A 24214-nucleotide genomic window follows, 5' to 3' on the forward strand; every position below is an offset into this window, starting at 1 on the left:
GGACTTTCAAAAAGCCTTTGACAAGGTCCCACATAAGAGATTGGTGTGCAAAATCAAAGCACATGGTATTGGGGGTCATGGATAGAGAATTGGTTGGCAAACAGGAAGCAGAGAGTCGGGATAAACGGGTCCTTTTTGGAATGGGAGGCAGTGACTAGTGGAGTGCCGCAGGGCTCAGTGCTGGGACCCCAGCTCTTTACAATATACATTAATGATTTGGATGAAGGAATTGAGTGTAATATCTCCAAGTTTGCAGATGACACTAAACTGGGTGGTGGTGTGAGCTGTGAGGAGGATGCTAAGAGGCTGCAGGGTGACTTGGACAGGTTAGGTGAGTGGGCAAATGCATGGCAGATGTAGTATAATGTGGATAAATGTCAGGTTATCCATTTTGGGGGCAAAAAGACGAAGGCAGAATATTATCTGTATGACGGCAGACTTGGAAAAGGGGATGTGCAACAAGACCTGGGTGTCATGGTACATCAGTCACTGAAAGTGGGCATGCAGGTACAGCAGATGGTGAAGAAGGCAAATGGTATGTTGGCCTTCATAGCTAGGGAATTTGAGTATCAGAACAGGGAGGTCTTACTGCAGTTATACAGGGCCTTGGTGAGGCCTCACCTGGAATATTGTGTTCAGTTTTGGTCTCATAATCTGAGGAAGGACGTTCTTGCTGTTGAGGGAGTGCAGCGAAGGTTCACTAAACTGATTCCCACGATGGCTGGACTGACATTTGAGGAGAGACTGGATCAACTGGGCTTTATACATTGGAATTTAGAAGGATGAGAGGAGATCCCATAGAAACATGTAAGGTTCTGACGGGACTGGACAGGTTAGATGCGGGAAGAATATTCCCGATGTTGGGGAAGTCCTGAACCAGGGGACACAGACTTAGGATAAGGGGTAGGCCATTTAGGACTGAGATGAGGAGAAACTTCTTCACTCAGAGAGTTGTTAATCTGTGGAATTCCCTGCCGCAGAGAGTTGTTGAGGCCAGTTCATTGGATATATTCAAGAGGGAGTTAGATGTGGCCCTTACGGCTAAAGGAATCAAGGGGTATGGAGAGAAAACAGGAAAGGGGTACTGAGGTGAATGATCAGCCATGATCTTATTGAATGGTGGTGCAGGCTCGAAGGGCCGAATGGCCTACTCCTGCACCTATTTTCTATGTTTCTATCCCACAAACACCAATGAGATAATGACCAGATAATCAGTTTTACATAAGAAATAGGAGCAGGAGTCGGCCATTCGGCCCCTCGAGCCTGCTCCGCCATTCAATAAGATCATGGCTGATCTGATCTTGGCCTCAACTCCACTTTCCTGCCCGTTCCCCATAACCCTGGACTCCCTTTTTAGTGATGTTGGTTGAGGGATAAATATTGACCAGGAAAATTACCCTGCTCTTATTCACAATAGTGCTGTGGGATCTTTAAAGTCCACCTACGAGGGCAGATGGAGCCTCAGTGTAACGTTTCATCTGAAAGACGGCACCTCCGACAGTGCATCACTCCTTCAGGACTGCACTGGAGTGTCAGCTTACATTTTGTTCTCGGGTTTCTGGAGTGGGACGTGAACCCATGACCTCTGACCAGAGGCTACCAACTGACACAGGCAAGAGCATATTTAGTGCCCATCCCAGATTCCCTGTGTAAGTGGTGGCGGACTGCCGCGATCCTTGTGGTGAAGGTGTTCCCACAACGGTGTTCAGTAAGGAGTTCCAGGATATTAACTGTGTTATGTATCTGTAAAGCATGCACTCCCATGTTCTGCCATCAGGGAGTGCATCCCCTGAAGTCCCAAGGGATCCCAGCATCCCTTGGGAGTACTGTATATAAGCCGGCCTTTAAGGCCTGTTCCTCACTCTGGACTGTCTTAGTGACCTCAGTCTTTATTGTTACTTTAACCTTCCTGTGTGCAGTCTCATCTCTATTCGGAACACAATAACTGGCGACGAGTATACGAATCCAACACAAAGATGCAGCAAACTGTGGGCATCCTGGAGAAGTTCTCGGAGGGTGAGGACTGGGAAGCCTATGTCGAACGGCTAGACCAGTACATTGTAGCCAACGAGCTGGACGGAGAAGGAAGCACTGCAAAAAGGAGAGCGGTCCTCCTCATGGTCTGTGGGGCACCAACCTACAACCTCATGAAGAATCTTCTGGCTCCGGTGAAACCCACAGATAAGTCGTACGAGGAGCTGTGTACACTGGGTCGGGAGCATCTTAACCCGAGGGAGAGCGTGCTAATGGTGAGGTATCGGTTCTACACGTGCCAGCGATCTGAAGGTCAGGAAGTGGCGAGCTACGTCGCCGAGCTAAGGCGACTTGCAGGACAATGTGAGTTTGATGGCTACCTGGAGCAAATGCTCAGAGACCTTTTTGTACTGGGCATTGGCCACGAGACCATCCTACAAAACGTTTGACTGTAGAGACACCGACCCTCAGTAAGGCCATTGCAATAGCACAGGCGTTTATGTCCACCAGTGATAATACCAAACAAATCTCTCAGTACACAAGTGCTAGCAATGTTCATAAATTAACTGGAACTGTGTTTGCGAGCAGAAATGTACAGGGCAGAAACCACGAATCTGCAACCAGGTGACCCAGATGACTCAGAGTCCGCAAAGGATGAATGCAAGGCAGTTCACACCTTGTTGACGTTGTGGAGGTTTCCATTCAGCCTATTCATGCCGCTTCAAAGGGTATGTTTGCAAGAGCTGTGGAACAATGGGGCACCTCCTACGAGAGTTGCAGATGAGCTGCAAGCTCTGCAAAACCTGCTAACCACCATGTGGCAGAGGAAGATCGGTCCATGGTGGATCAAAGCATTTTCGAGCCTCAGAGAGAGGAGGCAGATGCTGAAGTACACGGGGTGCACACATTTTCGACGAAATGTCCACCTATAATGCTAAATGTAAAATTGAATGACTTACCCATAGCCATGGAACTGGACACTGGCGCTAGCCAATCCATCATGAGTAAAAAGATGTTTGAGAGACTGTGGTGCAACAAGGCACTCAGACCAGCACTGAGCCCCATCCACACGAAACTGAGAACGTACACCAAAGAGCTTATCACTGTCCTGGGCAGTGCCCTGGTCAAGGTCAGCTACGAGGGCACGGGGCATGAACTGCCACTCTGGATTGTCCCGGGCGATGGCCCCACACTGCTTGGAAGGAGCTGGCTGGGCAAAATCCGCTGGAACTGGGATGATCCGAACGCTATCACATATCGATGAGGCCTCATGTACCCAGGTTCTTAACAAATTTCCTTCCCTTTTTGGGCCAGGCATTGGAAACTTTTCCGGGGTGAAGATGCGGATCCATTTGGTCCCAGAGGCACGACCCATTCACCACAAGGCGCGAGCGGTACCTCACATGATGAGGGAGAGAGTGGAAATCGAGCTGGACAGGCTGCAACGCGAGGGCATCATCTCCCCAGTGGAATTCAGCGAGTGGGCCAGCCCGATTGTTCCAGTACTCAAAAGTGATGGCACGGTCAGGATTTGCGGCGATTATAAAGTAACTATTAATCGTTTCTCGCTACAGGACCAATACCCGCTACCTAAGGCAGAAGACCTATTTGCGACGCTGGCAGGAGGCAAGACGTTCACCAAGTTCGATCTGACTTCGGCCTACATGACGCAAGAGCTGGAGGAGTCTTCGAAGGGCCTCACCTGCATCAACACGCACAAGGGACTGTTCATCTAGAACAGATGCCCATTTGGAATTCCGTCGGCTGCAGCGATCTTCCAGAGAAACATGGAGAGCCTACTCAAGTCGGTATCACGCACAGTGGTTTTTCAGGACGACATATTGGTCACGGGTCAGGACACCGTCGAGCACCTACAAAACTTAGAGGAGGTCCTCCAGTGACTGGATCGCATAGGGCTGCGGCTGAAGAGGTCTAAATGTGTCTTCATGGCAACAGAAGTGGAGTTTTTGGGGAGAAAGATCGCAGCGGATGGCATTCGGCCAACAGACGCCAAGACAGAGGCTATCAGGAAAATGCCCAGGCAACAGAACATCACGGAGCTGAGGTCGTTCCTGGTAACTTCCTCCCGCGGTTAAGCACCCTCTTAGAGCCCCTATTGCGTAAATGTGAGAACTGGGTATGGGGAAAAAACCAAGTAGTCGGGTGTGTATTACAACAAGCTAAGGTTGCAGGGAAGTTGCAATCTGTCACCTATGCCTCCAGGAGCTTGTCTAAGGCCGAGAGGGCCTACAGCATGATTGAGAAAGAGGCATTAGCGTGTGTGTTCGGGTTAAAGAAAATGCATCAGTACCTGTTTGGCCTCAAATTTGAGCTGGAAACCGATCACAAGCCCCTCATATCCCTGTTCGCTGAAAACAAAGGGATAAATGCTAATACCTCAACCCGCATCCAAAGGTGGGCACTTGAGCTATCAGCATATAACTATACCATCCGCCACAGGCCAGGCACCGAGAACTGTGCGGATGCTCTCAGTCGGCTGCCATTGCCCACCACGGGGGTGGAAATGGCGCAGCCTGCAAACTTGTTGATGGTGGCGCAGCCCGCAGACTTGTTGATGGTCATGGAAGTGTTTGAAAATGATAAATCACCTGTCACGGCCTGTCAGATTAGAACTTGGACCAGCCAAGATCCTTTGCTGTCCCTAGTAAAAAACTGTGTGCTGCATGGGAGCTGGGCCAGCATCCCCGTTGAAATGCAAGAGCTAATCAAGCCGTTCCAGCAGTGAAAGGACGAGCTGTCCATTCAGGCAGACTGCCTGTTGTGGGGTAACCGCGTAGTGCTACCCAAAAAGGGCAGGGAGACGTTCATCTCGGATCTCCACAGCACACACCCGGGTATAGTAATGATGAAAGCGATAGCCAGATCCCACATGTGGTGGCCCGGTATCGACTCTGACTTAGAGTCCTGTGTACGGCAATGCAGTGTGTGTGCTCAGTTGAGCAACACGCCCAGAGAGGCACCACTAAGTTTGTGGTCCTGGCCCTCCAGACCATGGTCGAGGATCCATGTCGACTATGTGGGCCCGTTTCTCGGTAAAATGTTCCTGGTGGTGGTGGATGCTTTTTCAAAATGGATTGAATGTGAAATAATGTCGGGAAGCACCGCCACCATTGAAAGCCTGAGGGCCATGTTTGCTACCCACGGCCTGCCTGACATACTGGTCAGTGACAACGGGCCATGTTTCACCAGTGCCGAATTTAAAGAATTCATGACCCGCAATGGGATCAAACATGTCACCTCGGCCCCGTTTAAACCAGCCTCCAATGGGCAGGCAGAGCAGACAGTACAACCAATCAAACAGAGCCTTAAACGAGTCACAGAAGGCTCACCCCAAACCCGCCTGTCCCGAGTACTGCTCAGCTACCGCACGAGACCCCACTCGCTCACAGGGGTGCCCCCGGCTGAGCTACTCATGAAAAGGACACTTAAAACCAGACTCTCGCTGGTTCACCCCAACCTGCATGATCAGGTAGAGAGCAGGCGGCAGCAACAAAATGTAAACGATGGTTGCGCCACTGTGTCACGGGAAATTGATCTGAATGACCTTGTGTATGTGCTAAACTATGGACATGGTCCCAAGTGGATCGCGGGCACGGTGATAGCTAAAGAAGGGAATAGGGTGTTTGTAGTCAAACTAGACAATGGACAAATTTGCAGAAAGCACCTGGACCAAACGAGGCTGCGGTTCACAGACTGCCCTGAACAACCCACAGCAGACACCACCTTTTTCGAGCCCACAACACACACCCAAAGGATCAACAACACCACACCGGACCAGGAAATCAAACCCATCACGCCCAACAGCCCAGCAAGGCCAGGCTCACCCAGCAGCCCTGCAGGGCCAACAACACGCCATCCCAGCGAGGGCACAGTCAACACACCAGAACAGACATTTGTACCGAGGCGGTCCACCAGGGAAAGAAAGGCTCCCGACCGCCTCACCTTGTAAATAGTTTCCACTTTGACTTTGGGGTGGAGTGATGTTGTGCATCTGTAAAGCATGCACTCCCATGTTCCGCCACCAGGGAGCGCATCCCCTGAAGTCCCAAGGGATCCCAGCCCTCTTGGGAGTACTGTATATAAGCCGGCCCCTAAGGTCTGTTCCTCACTCTGGAGTGTCTTAATAAAGACTGAGGTCACTGTTACTTTAACCTTCCTGTGTGCAGCCTCATCTGTAATAGGAACACAATAGACTGAGTGATATTGAAGGAACGGCGATATCTGCCCAAGTTGGAATGGTGTGTGACTTGGAGGGGAACCTGGAGTTAATGGTATTCCCCCTGATATGGCTGCTCTTTGTGGTAGAGATTGCAGGGGAGGGAGGTGCTATCGAAGTAAGGTTGGTGAGTTGCTGCTGTGGTTCCTGTAGATATTACACACTGCAGCCTCATTGCACAGGTGATGGGAGTGTTGGATATTGAGTCCAATGGTAAGAGCGCCAATCAAGAAAACTGCTCAGCCCTGGGTGGAGTCCAGATTCTTCAGTGTTGTTGTGGTTGCTCCAACCGGTGAATGGTGAGTATTCCATCACACTCGTGAGGAGGGATTAGCCTTGAGGGGTCAAGAGATAAACCAACCATCGCAGAGTCCACTGTTGCTATCGCGCTGTACAGTGTCAGCTGTGGCTCAATGGGTAGCATTCTCACCTCTGAGTCGGAAGGTTGTGGGTTCAAGTCCCACTCCAGGGACTCGAGCACCAAAATCTAGGCTGACGCTCCCAGTGCAGTGCTGAGGGAGTGCTGCACTGTTGGAGGTGCCGTCTTACAGATGAGACATTAAACCGAGGCTCCGTCTGCTCTCTCAGGTGGATGTAAAAGATTCCATGGCACTATTTCAAAGAAGAGCAGGGGAGTTCTCCCTGGTGTCCTGGGGCCAATATTTATCCCTCAATCAAGATAACAAAAACAGATTATCTGGTTCTTATCATATTGCTATTTGTGTGGGACCTTCTGTTTGCAAATTGGCTGCTGCATTTCCTACATTCTAACAGTGATTACACTTCAAAAAGGACTTCATTGGCTGTAAAGCTCTTTGAGACGTCCAATGGTCACGTAAGGTGCTATATAAATGCAAGTCTTTCTTTTTTTCTTTTGCTCTTTCAAATACAATAATAAATTTCATTTGTATGGTAGAAAAATATCCCATGCCGCTTCATAGATAATCTTAAAAAAATAGATGCTGAGGCAATGTCGGAGTAATATGGAGGGTGAGTTTTATGAAGCGTTTTAAAGGAGGGGGAGAAGGAGTTGGAGAGGTCGAGGGCGTTTATAGAAAGAATTCCAGAGTGTGAGCCTGTGCAGCTGAAGACATGCTCTCAATGGTGGGGTAGTGGAATTGGAGGAACGGTGTGTTCAGGGGAGGCTGAAGATAAAGAGAGGCAGAACATGCCCAGGTCAACATCATCATCACAGGCAGTCCCTCAAATCGAGGATGACTTGCTTCCACGTCACAAAGTTCACCGGTGTTTCAATGAAGGACCTAATATTCCAGGTCCCGAACTCCAGGTTGAAGGGTGGAAGATGCCTGTGCGTGGATTTTTTTTTAACGTGGAGTGACCGTTGCACACCAGCCACCACACGGGCTTGACAGAGCTCGGTCTTGGTCCAGTGGCAAGGGTTAACCAAGACGACTGGAGACCAGCTCTGCTGCACGGACCCAGTGCGCACACATATCGCAGTGTGGGCTGGGCCCGTGCTGCCCCTGGGCCCTCGCCTCTTCTGGGCCCCGAACTTATGCCTCTCCTGGGCCCCGATCACATCGCTCTGCAATCTCTCGCCGTTCCTGCGCCCACACTCCATCACCGACCTGGATCTTGTTGATGTCCCTCTTCACTGCCGTGGTATGGGGCTGATGGACAATGTTCCCTGTAATTTTTGGGGGGTGCATGGCCCCTTTAAGGCGCTGCGCAGCCCATTCAAAGGTCCGTTCATGTGCGAAATTTAACACAGGAGAAGCTGGTCCCCGGATCCACGGGACCGGCAGAGAGCTGTGCAGCCGCACAGCTTACAGGGAATGTTGGTGATAGCGGATCCTGGGATGTTGGCTGCTGGATATGATTCCATCCCTTCTAAAGGCGAGTTGGAACGCCAGCCATCAGCGTTCCCAGGTCTCAGGAGAGTTTGCTGTTGGTCTTTTAGACATCAACTGGAGTTACAACAGGGGTCTACCATAATGGCCGAACAATTTCAAAAACAACTTGCATCTACAGAGCACCTTTAACATAGTAAAATGTCCCAAGGTGCTTCCCTGGAGCATTATCAAAAATTATGGACTAGTGTCGATCGCCTGGATGGGTCGGAGGAATTTTCCCAGATTTTCTTTCTCCCTAAATTGTCCTGGGTTTTTATCTGGTTTTTGCCTCTCCCGGGAGATCTCATGGCTCTGGTTGGGGTGGAGTGTAGAATGTTTCAGTGTAAGGGGTGTCGCAGTTGTGTGGGGCGGACTGGTTGGGCCAGGTGCTCTTTACCTTTCCGCCATTGTTCATTGTTCATGGGTTTACATGTAACCTTCAGGGCTGCAGACCGAGGGCCGTGCGGCTCTTTGTCGGCCGGCACGGACACGATGGGCCGGAATGGCCTCCTTCTGCCCTGTAAATTTCTATGTTTCAATGTTTTTAAAATTGGACACCGAGCAACATAAGGAGATATCAGGTCAGATGACCAAAAACTTGGATAAAGATAGGTTTTAAGGAGCGTCTTAAAGGAGGAGAGGGAGGTAGAGAGACAATGAGGTTTCGGGAGGGAGTTCCAGAGCGTGGGGCCTCGGCAGCTGAAGGCACAGCCACCAAAGGCGGAGCGATTAAAATCAGGAATGCACAAGAGGTCAGAATTGGAAGTGCGCAGAATTGGAAGATTGGAAGCCGGCCAGGAGAGCATTGGAATAGCCAAGTCTGGAGGTAACAAAGGAATGGATGAGGGTTTCAGCAGCGGATAAGCTGAGGCAGGGGCGGAGTCGGACTATGTTACAGAGGTAGAAGTAGGCGGCCTTGGTGACGAAGCAGGATATGTGGTCAGAAACTCAACTCGGGGGCCAAATATAACACCAAGGTTGCAAACAGTCTGGTTCAGTTTCAGACAGTTGCTCAGGAGAGGGACGGAGTCAACAGCTCGGAAACGGAGTTTGTGGCAGGGACCGAAGACAACGACTTTCCAATATTTAGTTGGAGAAAATTTCAGCTCATCCAGTACTGGATGTCGGACAAGCCGAGTAACAATTTAGAGAGAGTGGAGGGGTTGAGTGAGGTGGTGGTGAGGTAGAGTTGGGTGTCATCAGCGTACATGTGGAACCTGATGTTGCGTTTTCAGATGATGTCGACTATAAACAAGCCCTAGTGAAATTCCAGGGAGACTTCTCGGTTTGTTCTGGGTTGCCCCGTATTTGGAGGATGAATATGGCAAGTACCGTACCACAAAAGGAAATATTTAGGTTCATCCAGTCTTTACTGTTAATATTTTGACTCACCTCGACAACCAAAGTAGTTCCTTTCTTCCAAGGAATAGTGTGCTTCCTTACACCAATCACAGAGCTCACCGCATACGTTAGACTTGCAGTAGCAATGGCCATCATCCTAAAACATTAAGGTCACAGTTTAAATGCAGCAAAACCTTCCTGTGCAACTGCTGTTGCTGCTCATGGTCTTGCTAATCCTGAAATGTCTTCTGTATGCTCACCTGATTGCATTCTCCAATCCCGCTAATTGTACCGATTGAACTACAGCGACATTCTGCAATATGGGAAAAAAAAGCACCTGGGTTGACCTTATTTCAGATCTTCATTCACTCTCAGTTAGAAATGACAGCAGAATATTGATGAAAAACGCTCCCTTCCTAGAATGATACAGCACAGGACGCCATTCGGCCCATTGTGCCTGTGCCAGCTCTTTGAAAGAGTGATCCGATTAGTCCCACTCCCCCCGCTCTTTCCCCATAGAAACATAGAAACATAGAAAATAGGTGCAGGAGCAGGCCATTCGGCCCTTCGAGCCTGTACCGCCATTCAATAAGATCATGGCTGATCATTCAACTTTAGTACCCCATTCATGCTTTCTCTCCATACCCCTTGATCCCTTTAGCCGTAAGGGCCACATCTAATTCCCTTTTGAATATATCCAATGAACTGGCATCAACAATGTTCTGTGGTAGCAAATTCCACAGGTTAACAACTCTCAGAGTGAAGAAGTTTCTCCTCATCTCGGTCCTAAATGGCTTACCTCTTATCCTTAGACTGTGACCCCTGGTCCTGGACTTCCCCAACAACGGGAACATTCTTCCTGCCTCCATTTGTTTCCATTTCAAGTATTTATCCAATTCCCGTTTGAAAGTCACTATTGAATCTGCTCCTACTGCCCGTTCCCGATCACAACAACTCGCTGCATTAAAAAGTCCTCATAGGCCACCAAATAGTGGGAAGGAGATAGAGGATCAGACTTTCAGGGCAATTACTGAGAGGTGCATGAACTATAGAGTAGTGATAATGGGAGACTTTAACTACCCCAATATAAGACAGTCGCTAATAAACCCAATGGGGAATTCAGGAGAAACTTCTTTACCAAGAGAGCAGTGAGAATGTGGAACTCGCTGCCACAGGGAGTGGTTGAGGTGAATAGTATCGATGTATTTAAGGGGAGGCTAGATAAACACGAGGGAGAAGGGAATAGAGGTTATGTTGATAGGATGTGATGAAGAGGGGTTGGAGGAGGCTCGTGTGGAACAACACCAGCATGGACCTGTTGGGGCTGAATGGCCGGTGCAGTGCATGCCATGTAATTCTATGATCTGTAGCACTTAGCATTTTTAGTAGTTATTTACATATGAGTGTGAAAGTAAAGGATTTTATTAGCTTTATTGAAATTGAATGATGTGGAGTAATCCTCATTGACAACTTAAAACTATTGATATCAAATAATCAATACTGAATTATATCAGATGTATTCACTGCTAAGTATCACATATATCGGTTAATGTAGGATTACATCAGATATACAGCTCAGAAACAGGCCAATTGGCCCAACCAGTCCATGTTGGCGTTTATGCTCCATTTTGAGCCTCCTTTTGAGATGCTGCTCTTTGACAAAGCTTTTGGTCATCTGTCCTAATATCCTCTTACGTGGCTCAGTGTGAAATTTTTGTCTTATAATACTCCTGTGAAGTGCTCTGGAACGTTTTACTATATTAAAGGCACTATATAAATACAAGTTGTTGTGGTTCTATCAGAATAACCTTCTATTTCCTTTGCCTTCTATCTAGCCTCCCCTTAAATACATCGATACTATTTCTATTGGCGAGAAAGCAGGAATGGGGTACTGAAGTTGCATGTTCAGCCATGAACTCATTGAATGGCGGTGCAGGCTAGAAGGGCTGAATGGCCTATTTTCTATGTTTCTATGTTTCTATTTGCTTCAAAACACTCCCTGTGGTAGTGAGTTCCACATTCTCACCACCCTCTGGGTAAAGAAGTTCCTTCTGAATTCCCTATTTGATTTCTTGGTGATTATCATATATTGATGGCCTCTAGTTATGCTCTACCCACAAGTGGAAACACTCTCTCTGTATCCACTTGATCAAAACCTTTCATCATTTTAAAGGCCTCTATTAGGTCACCCCTCAGCCTTCTCTTTTCAAGACAAAAGAGACCCAGCCTGTACATCCTTTCCAGATAGGTATACCCTCGCATTTCTGGTATCATGCTTGTAAATTTATTTTTGCACCCTCTCCAGTGCCTCTCTATCCTTGATATAACATGGCGACCAGAACTGTACGCAGTGCTCTAAGTGTGGTCTAACCAAGGCTTGATATAGGTTTAGCATAACCTCTCCACTTTTCAATTCAATCCCTCTAGAAATAAACATCAGTGCTTTGTTTGCTTTTTTTATGGCCTTTATTAACCTGTTTCGCTACTTTCAGAGATTTGTGTATTTGTACACCGAAATCGCTTACCCCATTTAGATTCCTTGTTGCCAAGTAGTATGTGACCTCCCTATTTTTCTTGCCAAAATGTAATAGCTCACATTTATTTGTGTTGAATTTAATTTGCCAATTATATGCCCATTCTTCAAGTTTACAGAAATAAAATCATAGTAAATTACGACACAGAAGGAGGCCATTCGGCCCATCATGACTGTGTCCGTTTGTTTATTAACGGTTTCTTGTAATTTGCTGCAGTCCTCCTCAGTATTGACTAGCCCCCAATTTGGTGATCAGCACTGGCCTCCCAGTCATCAAGATCCAAGGCGCGGCCCTGGACAACGTAGACCTTTTCCCATACCTCGGGAGCCTCTTCTCAACAAGAGCAGACATTGACGACGAGATCCAACACAGCCTCTAGTACACCAGGAAAAGAGTGTTTGAAGACCAGGCCCTCAAAACTGCCAACAAGCTCATGGCCTCCTGTATGGCTCAGAGACGTGGACCATATACAGTAAACACCTCAAATCGCTGGAGAAATACCACCAACTATGCCTCCGCAAGATCCTAAGCAGAGCCACTGCCCAACCAGTGAACAGTTCTACAATATTGCCCAGCAATCTTACCCTGGGTAAGAAAGACATGGATTACTTACCGATACAACCTTCAGGATTCTCTTCAGCAAGGTTCCAGTACAGTCTCTTACAGTGCTCACAGTTAGAACCCTCGACATTGGCCAGACAATGGCAAGAACCCTGTTTAACAGGAAAGTTGTCTGAATATAAATGGTTTTCACACAAAAGCTAAAATGAATTTCACAAGGAAATTTGATCTCAGGTCAGTCAGCACCATTATAAAATAACGTGCACAGACCTTTTACACTTCAGCTCATTGTTAGTTATTCACACTTTAGTAAGCTGGGCGTGTGCCCCAATCTACATTTGTTTTAACGCTTTACTCCGATTTAAATTCATAAGTTTATCATTTCTGTGTGTAAGGTAGGGGTTGCCAACTCTGATTGGGTGTATTTCTGGAGGTCTGATCACATGATCTCCGGCCTGCCCCCACACTCCCGCCATTGGTCGCCCTCCCACGGCCAATTGGAGAGCGAATAGACTTGTTACCCAATTGGATGATTCTGGGCAGCCTTTTATCCCATGTCTAATGTTTTTATAACTAATAAATAAAAGAGTTCAAAGATATTTCTTTTATAAAACACAATTTTTCATTGCCCCGATGATTTATCTCCCGGGCTTTTGCTCACAGCCATATCCCGGAGATTAGTCTTTAACTCGTGGACACTCCAGGGCAACCCTGGAGGGTTGGGAACCCAGTGCAAGGTTATGGCCAATTGCCTATATGTTTCCCTGAGCAACTACAGCCAGCCGAATGCAGTTGGCCTGGAAACTTCTTGCTGTCTCTACAAGTCATCGCACTGAATTGATAAATGAATATGCAATGAGCATTTCAATATGTACACCCGATCTGGGTTGTGTCAGGGAATGTTACAACTGCAAGCAGATAACATAATTTCCAACTCAAAAACATTTGTGTTGATAATGCTCAGACTCTTGCCTCTACGCATAAGTCTGCTGTTATTTTTATAAGCACTAGTGTTTCTTTGAAAATACATTTGAGTGAAACGGTACTGGTTTGAACATTAGAACATAAGAAATAGGAGCAGGAGTAGGCCATATGGCCCTTCGAGCCTGCTCCGCCATTTAATAAGATCATGGCTGATCCGATCATAGACTCAGGTTCACTTCCCTGCCCGCTCCCCATAACCCCTTATTCCCTTATCGGTTAAGAAACTAATCTCTGTCTTAAATTTATTCAATGACCCAGCTTCCACAGCTCTCTGAGGCAGCAAATTCCACAGATTTACAACCCTCTGAGAGAAGAAATTCCTCCTCATCTCAGTTTTAAATGGGCGGCCCCTTATTCTAAGATTATGTCCCCTAATTCTAGTCTCCCCTATCAATGGAAACATCCTCTCTGCATCCACCTTGTCAAGCCCCCTCATAATCTTATATGTTTTGATAAGATCACCTCAATCTTCTGAATTCCAATGAGTAGAGGCCCAACCTCCTCAACCTTTCCTCATAAGTCAACCCCCTCATCCCCGGAATCAACCTAGTGAACCTTCTCTGAACTGCCTCCAAAGCAAGTATATCCTTTCGTAAATATGGAAACCAAAACTGCACGCAGTATTCCAGGTGTGGCCTCACCAATACCCTGTATAACTGTAGCAAGACTTCCCTGCTTTTATACTCCATCCCCTTAGCAATAAAGGCCAAGATTCCGTTTGGCCTTCCTGATCACTTGCTGTACCTGCATACTATCCTTTTGTGTTTCATGCACAAGTACCCCCAGGTCCCGCTGTACTGCAGCACTTTGCAATTTTTCACTATTTAAATAATAACTTGCTCTTCGATTTTTTTTGCCAAAGTGCATGACCTCACACTTTCCAACATTATACCCCGTCTGCCAAATTTTTGTCCACTCACTTAGCCTGTCTATGTCCTTTTGCAGGTTTTTTGTGTCCTCCTCACACACTGCTTTTCCTCCCATATTTGTATTGTCAGCAAACTTGGCTACGTTACACTCAGTCCCTTCCTCCATGTCGTTAATATAGATTGGAAATAGTTGGGGTCCCAGCACTGATCACTGCGGCACCCCCCTAGTTACTGTTTGTCAACCAGAGAATGAACCATTTATCCTGACTCTCTGTTTTCTGTTAGTTAGCCAATCCTCTATCCATGCTAATGTATTACCCCCAACCCCGTGAACTTTTATCTTGTGCAGTAACCTTTTATGTGGCACCTTGTCAAATGTCTTCTGGAAGTCCAAATACACCACATCCACTGGATCCCCTTTATCCACCCTGTTCGTTACATCCTCAAATAATTCCAGCAAATTTGTCAGACATGACTTCCCCTTCATAAATCCATGCTGACTCTGCCTGACTGAATTTTGCTTTTCCATATATCCTGCTACTGCTTCTTTAATAATGGACTCCAACATTTTCCCCAACCACAGATGTCAGGCTAACTGGTCTATAGTTTCCTGCTTTTTGTCTGCCTCCTTTTTTAAATAGGGGCATTACATTTGCAGTTTTCCAATTTGTTGGGACCTCCCCAGAATTTTGGCAAATTAGAACCAATGCATCCACTGTCTCTTAAGACCCTAGGATGCAAGCCATCAGGTCCAGGGGATTTATCTGCCTTTAGTCCCATTATCTTACTGAGTACCACCTTCTTAGTGATTGTGATTGTGTTAAGTTCCTCCCCACCTATAGCCCCTTGACTATCCACTGCTGGGATATTTTTAGTGTTCTCTACCGTAAAGACTGATACAAAATATTTGTTTGGTCTCACCCAGTTGGATCTGAGCCACTCAAGTCAGGGACCAGAAAGAAACTGAGGAGCTGTAGCCATTGGCAAAGGTCCATTAGCTCTCAGCGTGGGGCAAATCTCTTTGCAGCAATGCAACTCACATATGTGCCAAAAGGGCATTTTCAGTCCCATGTACTTTAAATTAAGAAACGCAAGATATACTTACAAAATGAGATGGAGGAGCATGACTTGCTGTCCCAGCTGAATGACAGTCAGTAACTGAAAATAATGCCATATATTAGGAACAGAAATGTTTATTAAGCTCGTTCCCTTACTCTGTAGACTCACTGACAGCTTGCTTGGTTGTGTAATGATGATTACATTTTTGATGCTACAGTATAATGATAGAACCAGAACCTTTTGAGGGAAATGAGTTCCAGACCCTTTGTGTAAGAAATGCTTCCTGTCATTGCCCTTGAATGGCCTGGCTCTAGTTTTAAGGTTAAGTCCCCTTGTTCTGGACTCCCCCACCCCATTCCCACCAGAGGAAATAGTTTTTCTCTGGCTACCCAATCAACATCTTTCATCATCTTAAAGGCGCTCTATCAATTCAAGTTGTTGTTGTTGTAAACACCTCAATCAGACCACCGCTTAATCTTCTATATGCAAGGGAATACAAGCCTCGTCTATGCAACAGTAGAAATGTTTCAAGTATATACTGCTGGAAACTCATTGGTAACATAGAACCAGAGGCAACGTGAGGAAACGTTTGTTTTACACAGTGAGTTGTGATCTGGAAAGCACTGTCTGAAAGAAGCAGATTCAATGGCGACTTTCAAAAGTGAATTGGATGAATACTTGCAGCCAAAAACCATGACCTTAGCCACAACTTGTAATTATATAGCGCCTTTAACTTAGTAAAACATTAAAGCTGCTACACAGGAGCGTGATCAAACAAAATATGACACCAAGCCACATAAGGAGATATTAGGACAGATGACCAAAAGCTTAGTCAAAGAGGCAGCTTTTAAGGAGCATCTTAAAGGAGGAGAGAGAGGCGGAGAGGTTTAGGGAAGAAATTCCAGAGCTTCGGGCCTTAGAGCTGAAGGCACGGCCGCCAACGGTGGAGCGATTAAAACCAGGGATGCGCAAGAGGTCAGAATTGGAGGAGAGCAGAGATCCCGGAGGGATGTAGGGCTGGAGGTTGCAGACATAGGGAGGGGAGAGGCCATGGAGAGGTTTGAAAAAAAGTCCCCACAGCTGATGTGATAGTGATACACAATAAATTAATATTTTGTCAGTTAACTCCTTTTAGAAAGAGCTAAATGAATATGTGGTTAAGAATGGAATCGAGGTTGCAGCGTAAGTATAGATAGTTCCTCTCCTGCTGGGACCAGGAAAATGGAATCCGAAGAATGCAACTGCACAGGATTGAATTAACCGTTAGATTAATAGCCGGGACCACCTTCAGATGTCAACAAGACATTTCACAGAACTTTATTTCTGGATGTTTTGCCTGTTATTCTTCATCTCTCCCAAGAGAATCAATAAATTGACAATGTTCATTAAGGGGCAAACTGCATGTTGATGAGAGTCCATGGGCTAGATTTTCCCTCTGTTGCCGCCTCTGTTTGCGCCCTGGCGGGGATGGTTTCCAGGCGGGCGGCCAGCTCCCAACACCCCGCCGGGAAATTCGTTTCTGGTTTTGCGGGGCGTGAGCAGCACCGCCCGGGAACGTGGAGCCAGCGTGGAACGCCATCGGTTTTGACAGCGCATCGATTTTTGATTGACGCCGACCCCCTCGCGCCCCATAACGCGCCGTAGTAGGACCGCCTGGAAAACCAGGAAGCTTCTCTTAGGGTGCACCGAGGCTGGCTCTTTAGCAACGGATTACCAGTTGCTCAGCCGGTCTTGCACCCTAAAAACGGCGTGCAACGCCTCCCTTAGCGCTGCGCTCCGCACTCAGAGCCCAGATGGCAAATTTTGTGACTGCAGGTGTAAACCATTTCGTGGTGCAAGCTTTGCCGGCCCGCCGCCATTACCGCCCCGAAATGACCAAACCCGAAAATCCAGCTTATAGAATCTACAGCATAGAAGGAGGCCATTTGCTCCACCATGCCTGTGAGTGAGCTTTCTGATTGGACCCTCACCCCTTGCTCTTTCCCAGAAGCCCTGCAAATTTTTCCTCATCATAGAAAGTATTTTCAAAAATTTCTTATGCGTTGTGAGTAACAGTTACGGGAAAAGGTGGTGAATCGGTGGGTACGATAGAGACTCAGACAATTTCTATACTGCAACCTGCGTCACCTGTAGAAAATATAAATTAAGTGCAAGTTACTTACATCAAAATTATGCCTTGTGTACATGATTCTTTTCATTGTAACAAATATAAGTAGTGGGCTCAATTTTCCCCAATGCTGTTTTTTGGCGTGTTTCAAGAGTTACGCCCGTTTTTTTGGGGCCCGGCTACTCCAAAACAAAAGAAAGTTTCCCCATTCGAATTTTTGAAATTGGCCCCGCAAAGCCTGTCCTTTAGCTTCGGGGTGGGGGGGTGGGGTGGGTGGAGCCTAATGTCTGCACTGAAAAAAGTATGCCCCCCCCCCCTTCTGCGCATGCGCGGAAAACAGAATGAAGTTTTTTACGTGACTGCTATGGGCATGCATGCCCAGTACACCTCCCAGTCTGCATTCAGCCATTTTTAAAGAGCCAGTTGTGTGTGAGAACCTTAATTCTGAGCGGTGTGTGAGAACTTAAAATTGGAGCGGCAATATGCAACACGGCTCAAGGACCAAGAATTTCTCACAAGGCGAAGTGGAGGCACTAGTTACGGTGATTGAGACCAGATGGCATGAGCTGGACACCAGCAGAGGTCACATAAAAGTTTCACCAAAAGAAATGAAGAAAACGCTGGAACCAACTTGCAGAAGATTACTGTGAAATGGTGACCACCCGAGGTCTGAAGGCCAGTGCAAAAAGAGGTGGCATGACCTTGGTCAAGTAGTTAGTGCAAGTAATATTTTCATTTATTCAATGGAATTTCAATTGTAAATGTGACCAGCTGTATATTTCCCACCCAGCAGAAAGACACCCTCTCTAAAAAGTTATATTTTCATCTTTGCAGAGGAAGGTGGCACACAACAAAAGAGAGAGAACTCGAACATGACAAGGTCCCACACAAGAGATTGGTGTGCAAAATCAAAGCACATGGTATTGGGGGTAATGTACTGACGTGGATAGAGAACTGGTTGGCAGACAGGAAGCAGAGAGTCGGGATTGACGGGTCCTTTTCAGGATGGTAGGCAGTGACTAGTGGAGTGCCACAGGGCTCAGTGCTGGGATCCCAGCTCTTTACAATATACATCAATGATTTGGATGAAGGAATTGAGTGTAATATCTCCAAGTTTGCAGATGACACTAAGCTGGGTGGCGATGTGAGCTGTGAGGGGGACGCTAAGAGGCTGCAGGCTGACTTGGACAGGTTAGGTGAGTGAGCAAACGCATGGCAGATGCAGTATAATGTGGATAAATGTGAGGTTATCCACTTTGGTGGTAAAAACAGAGAGACAGACTATTATCTGAATGGTGACAGATTAGGAAAAGGGGAGGTGCAACAAGACCTGGGTGTCATGGTTCATCAGTCATTGAAAGTTGGCATACAGATACAGCAGGCGGTGAAGGCGGCAAATGGTATGTTGGCCTTCATAGCGAGGGGAATTGAGTATAGGAGCAGGGAGGTCTTATTGCAGTTGTATAGGGCCTTGGTGAGGCCTCACCTGGAATATTGTGTTCAGTTTTGGTCTCCTAATCTGAGGAAGGACATTCTTGCTGTTGAGGGAGTGCAGCGAAGGTTCACCAGACTGATTCCAGGGATGGCAGGACTGACATATGAGGAGAGACTGGATTAACTGGGTCTTTATACATTGGAGTTTAGAAGGATGAGAGGGTATCTTATAGAAACGTTTAAAATTCTGACGGGTTTAGACAGGTTAGATGCAGGAAGAATGTTCCCAATGTTGGGGAAGTCCAGAACCAGGGGCCACAGTCTTAGGTTAAGGGGTAGGCCATTTAGGACTGAGATGAGGAGAAACTTCTTCACTCAGAGAGTTGTTAACCTGTGGAATTCTCTACCACAGAAAGTTGTTGAGGCCAATTCACTAAATATATTCAAAAAGGAGTTAGATGAAGTCCTTACTACTAAGGGGATCAAGGGGTATGACGAGAAAGCAGGAATGGGGTACTGAAGTTGCATGTTCAGCCATGAACTCATTGAATGGCGGTGCAGGCTCGAAGGGCCTAATGGCCTACTCCTGCACCAATTTTCTATGTTTCTATGATACCCTTGGAAGACAGGGTCGCTGCTTTGATGTGTCCTGCCTGGAGAAAAGCAACCACCACTGCACAAGCTGGGCCCACACTCGAGGGGGAGGGCAAGTCCTGCAAATTCCAAAGTCTGGCTTTGTTTAAAGTTAAGTACTGCGTGGGCTAGCCACGCTTCGGTTCATGGGGATGTCTCTGTCTGCTACGCTTCGGTTGATGCAATCTGCTAATTCATCGTGGTCCTTCAAATCAGCCTGCTGCCAGCGCTGAGCGCCTACTCATGCCCCCCTGCCCCCTCCTCTGCTACTAACCAGTTGTCTATTCTGTTATATTTCGCAGAGCTTGAGGCCAACCCTGACGAGGCTGAAGCTGTCGCAGAAGAAGATTCAGACACGGACGAGGAGAACATCTTCCAATCCCACCTTCCAGACCAAGAGCAAGGGGGTGAGGGGGAGGAAGAAACCCCCCCACTGTTGTACTCACTCTGGGGGAGGTGCTGGTGCTGACCATTGAGGTGTCAGCCCCTTTCCTGAGTGGTACGAGTGTTGGGACATTTCACGGTTTCACACTGTCCGAGGCTGTGGGTCCCAGTGGGGTGCAGCGAGGCACAGCCAGGGCCCCACCGTCCGAGGCTGCGAGTCCCAGTGGGGTGCAGCGAGCCACATCCAGGGTGAGGAGGGGAAGGAGAGCTCGACAGCGCTCACCTGAGGTGCAGGATGTAACAGATGTGGTTCAGATGTTGGCAATCAGTGCGGAGAGCATTGACCTTACCCGATCACTCTTGGACACCATGGGGTGGGTGATGAGGTATCGGATCTGTCGGGAGAAGTAACGACACTCTCACGAGAAATGGGAACACTGTCCGGGCACATTAGGAATGGAAGATTGCAGGTAGCTGATACACTGTCGGTGTACATTAGGGAGGGAATGTCGCAGGTAGTTGAGGCGCTGTCGGGGCACATGAGGGCGGGAATGTTGGAAGTAGCTGCTGCAATAAGGGAACACGCCCAGACCCCACGGCCATTGACGGAATCAACTGCCAAACCCACTCCAATCCCCAGACCAACCTCTGAAGAGGCCCAAGCCATGGCTTCCACATTACCGCCTGCCCACATCCCCCATCAAGAAGTGCACATTACCCGAGATGCTCGAAAGAATAAGCTTGGTACCAACCCGAGAAACACTGCGCCATCGCCTGCGGACAGGGGTGGAGTCACCAAGTCCAAGCACAGCGGGCGGTCTTAGAATAAGGCGGTGGAGTGATGGGTGCAGCCTTTCTTTGCTGCTGCTGTTGTTGTTGATATTATTGTTGTTATTGTTGTAATTGTTCTCAAATTAAAAGTTTTTTGGAAGTGATGTAAATTTACAAGTTTAAAAGTTTGTAAGTGATCTTAAAGTTTGTAAATGATCTTAACTGAATACTTTAAAGTTAGAAACAAGAGTATTTTATTAAAGTTAAATTAAGTACAAACAAGTGTTAAACTTTTGACTAAAAGATATTTTAAATTATAACTGAATCATTTACATTATTTCTTCCATTGTTAACACAACTTTTTAAACTAAGGAAGAATCATTTCCGTTATTTGTTCCATTAACACAACACAACATTACGGAACAGGTCCAGACAGTAAACATGGTCCATGTGAAATAGTTGACGCTGAGCCTTCAGGCAGCAAAGTATTCACGGATGAGCTGTTGGCGCAAGGCTCGAGCAATCGTTAAAGGGGCACGACGGCCCGCCCTCCTCCGCCATCGTGCTCCTGTTCAGGCAGTTGCATGGCTTCCTCATCCTCATCTGCATCTTCCTCATCATCATCAGCCACTCTCACCTCAGGTGGGTCTTCCGCTACCAGTTGCTGCTGCCTCATGATGGATAAGTTGTGCAGCATGCTGCAGGCAACAGTGAACTGACCGTCAATCTCAGGGGAATATTGCAAGTAGCCTCCGGAATGGTCCAGGCATCAGAAATGCTGCTTCAAGATGCCAATGGTCTTCTCTATTAGGCTGCGTGTAGCAATGTGCGACATAGGGGCGTCATGAGCCAGGTGGTGAGGCTGTACCCCAGCCAGCCAGCTCTGCCCTTCTTGCTGCTGCTGAAACATGGCAGATATAGCACTCTTGCATAGGATGAAAGCATCATGGGTGCTCCCAGGGTATCTTGCATCAACTGCCGTGATGCGATGCATGTCGTCACACACAAGCTGCACATTAATGGAGTGGAAGCCTTTTCTGTTCCTGTACATCTCGGAATCCACCAAAGGTGCTCGCAAGGCAATGTGGGTACAATCAATGAAGCCCTGTACCTTTGGGAAGCCAGCAATCCTGGAGAAGCCCACAGCCCTGGCACGCATTGCCTGGGCGGTCATGGGGAACTTTACGTAATCATTCCTGCGGGCATATAGTGCAGCAGTCACCTGTCAAATGCAGATATGTGTTGCTTGTTGAGAAATGGCACACACATCCCCAGTTGTGGCCTGGAATGATCCAGATGCATCAATTGGAAGTGCAGCTGTAACCTTTACTTCAACTGACAAAGCAGCCCTCCTGACGCTTCTAGGTTGCAGGTCAGCTTTTATTAACTCACTGATCTCAGTTACAACTTCTTGGTGGAAACGCAGCCTCCTCACACAGTCTGCATCACTCAGGTGCAGGTATGAGCGCCTGTTTCGATATACCCAATGTGGGTAAGGCCTCCTGCCCATCATCCTACGTGCTCTGGGGTTCCTCAGGTGATGCTGCCTAATCAATCTTCTCCCTCACAGCACCATCATGCAGAGGCTTGCACGAGGTATGACATTGTCAATATTGCCCCCATAATTTAATTGTAGCTTTGCAAGAAGCTCAAAACAGTAGGACCAAGCACTCACCCCTCTGCTTCCTCTCTCTCTCCAAGGACTAGTATGGACCACACCCTGGTCTGCGCATGCGCAATAGGCTTGCTTAGAACGGGAAGCTAGGCATTCAATGAAGACATTTGGAGCAACAAAGTCCAATGCAATTCTTTAATTTTTGATGTTTATCAAAGTATCACCCCATCACCGAACGTCTCCTCAACCAGGTCGGCAGAATCGTTCCCTCGGGTCACATTCCAAATCATAGGGCTTCCACCACCAACACCCCTCCCCCGGGCTTCTTTTGCAGCTGCTGTATAGCCTAAGGTTCTCATCCCTTATAGAAGTGGCTGGTCGTACAGTACGGCTTCCACCCCACCCAACCCCACCACCCTCAGGTTTCTTTTGAAGCCGAGCCCTGAGCCCCTGAGTCCCTGAGTCCGGGCGAGGGAGTGATTCTGCCGCCCGGCGCTCTGACCCTCGAGCCCGGCGAGGAGATGTTTGGTGGTGGCGTGGTACTTTCAAAACAATCAAAAATTAAAGCATTGCATTTGACTTCCATGTTCTCCCTTTTGACTTTGAAACAATTAAGATTTATGATGCATATTCTTTGACTGCCTCCAAAACTTCGCCTAAAAACAATGGCGTCTTTCTGCATCGATTATTTAACGTGCGCTGCTTTTACTTAAGTGCGCAGAAGGTTTTTTGGGAATGGTCAAATACGCCGACCGAGGAAAAATGTAGGTTGGCCAAACTTGCTTAAAACTGAAAAACTGACGCAGACATCAGGTTACGCAAAAAAATCGTAACCTAAAAGAAATCGGCCCTAACTGAATTACGCTGGCGCAGAAACGTTAGGTAAACTTGGAGATTTTAATTTACTCCTAAAAAAAACGGCGCAGATAATTGGGGAAAATTGAGCCCAGTGTTTCACAGGAGCAATAATAACAGAGTAATAATAAGCACTGCTACCTTGACAAGTCGGGAAGTTAGAAGCTCCAGAGACACAAGTATCACAGCGTTGTCCAGAGATATGTGGCCGGCATTTACATTGTCCAGTGGTCAGGTCACATTCCAAATCATAAGAGCCATAAGCAGAGCACTCACATGCTTTAAAAAAAAGTAAAGGATACTCACTATATGACAGAAAAAGAATCCAAACACTTTGACCGAGAAATTCAGTGGCCTCCTGAGCCTAGAGTATGGTGGGCAGGAAGCGGCAACTAATTACAAGGAAGTGCGCCACCCACCATATTGGTAAAGGCCAACAAAAAATAAAGAAAATCGGTGTTAGGTCCCCAACAGCTGTTTGGAGCCCTACTGCAAGATTGGTTTGCCCCGAGGAACTCAGGAAAACCAGCACTACATGCAACTTGGCAGATGGTCCTCAAAAGGCTGCAACCAATCAGATCAGTGTGCTAAATATACTTAACTAAATGTGGAGCTAGGAGGAGCAGCCGTGCTCCACATTCTAAGAACACATGGATAGAGGATTGGCTAACTAACAGAAAACAGAGAGTCAGGATAAATGGTTCATTCTCTGGTTGGCAACCAGTAACTAGTGGGGTGCCGCAGGGATCAGTGCTGGGGCCCCAACTATTTACAATCTATATTAACGACTTGGAAGAAGGGACCGACTGTAATGCAGCCAAGTTTGCTGATGATACAAAGATGGGAGGAAAAGCAATGTGTGAGGAGGACACAAAAAACCTGCAAAAGGACATAGACAGGCTAAGTGAGTGGGAAAAAAATTTGGCAGATGGAGTATAATGTTGGCAGAAAACATCGAAGGGCAAGTTATTATTTAAATGGAGAAAAATTGCAAAGTGCTGCA

General features: G+C 47.3%; 1 protein-coding gene across 1 annotated transcript in view; it reads right to left on the reverse strand.

The window, feature by feature from the left end:
* lama3 (laminin, alpha 3) overlaps positions 1–24214 on the reverse strand; it is a 511887-nt gene that overhangs the window by 249543 nt on the left and 238130 nt on the right. The window contains exons 18-22 of the mRNA XM_070889172.1: positions 23353–23490; positions 15459–15511; positions 12553–12652; positions 9666–9718; positions 9457–9562 (exon numbers count right to left, since the gene is read on the reverse strand). Coding sequence (XP_070745273.1) covers positions 9457–9562; positions 9666–9718; positions 12553–12652; positions 15459–15511; positions 23353–23490 — 450 coding nt within the window. The remainder of the gene's footprint in view (positions 1–9456; positions 9563–9665; positions 9719–12552; positions 12653–15458; positions 15512–23352; positions 23491–24214) is intronic.

Source organism: Pristiophorus japonicus, chromosome 1 (genome assembly GCF_044704955.1).
Source record: "Pristiophorus japonicus isolate sPriJap1 chromosome 1, sPriJap1.hap1, whole genome shotgun sequence".
NCBI lineage: Eukaryota > Metazoa > Chordata > Chondrichthyes > Pristiophoridae > Pristiophorus > Pristiophorus japonicus.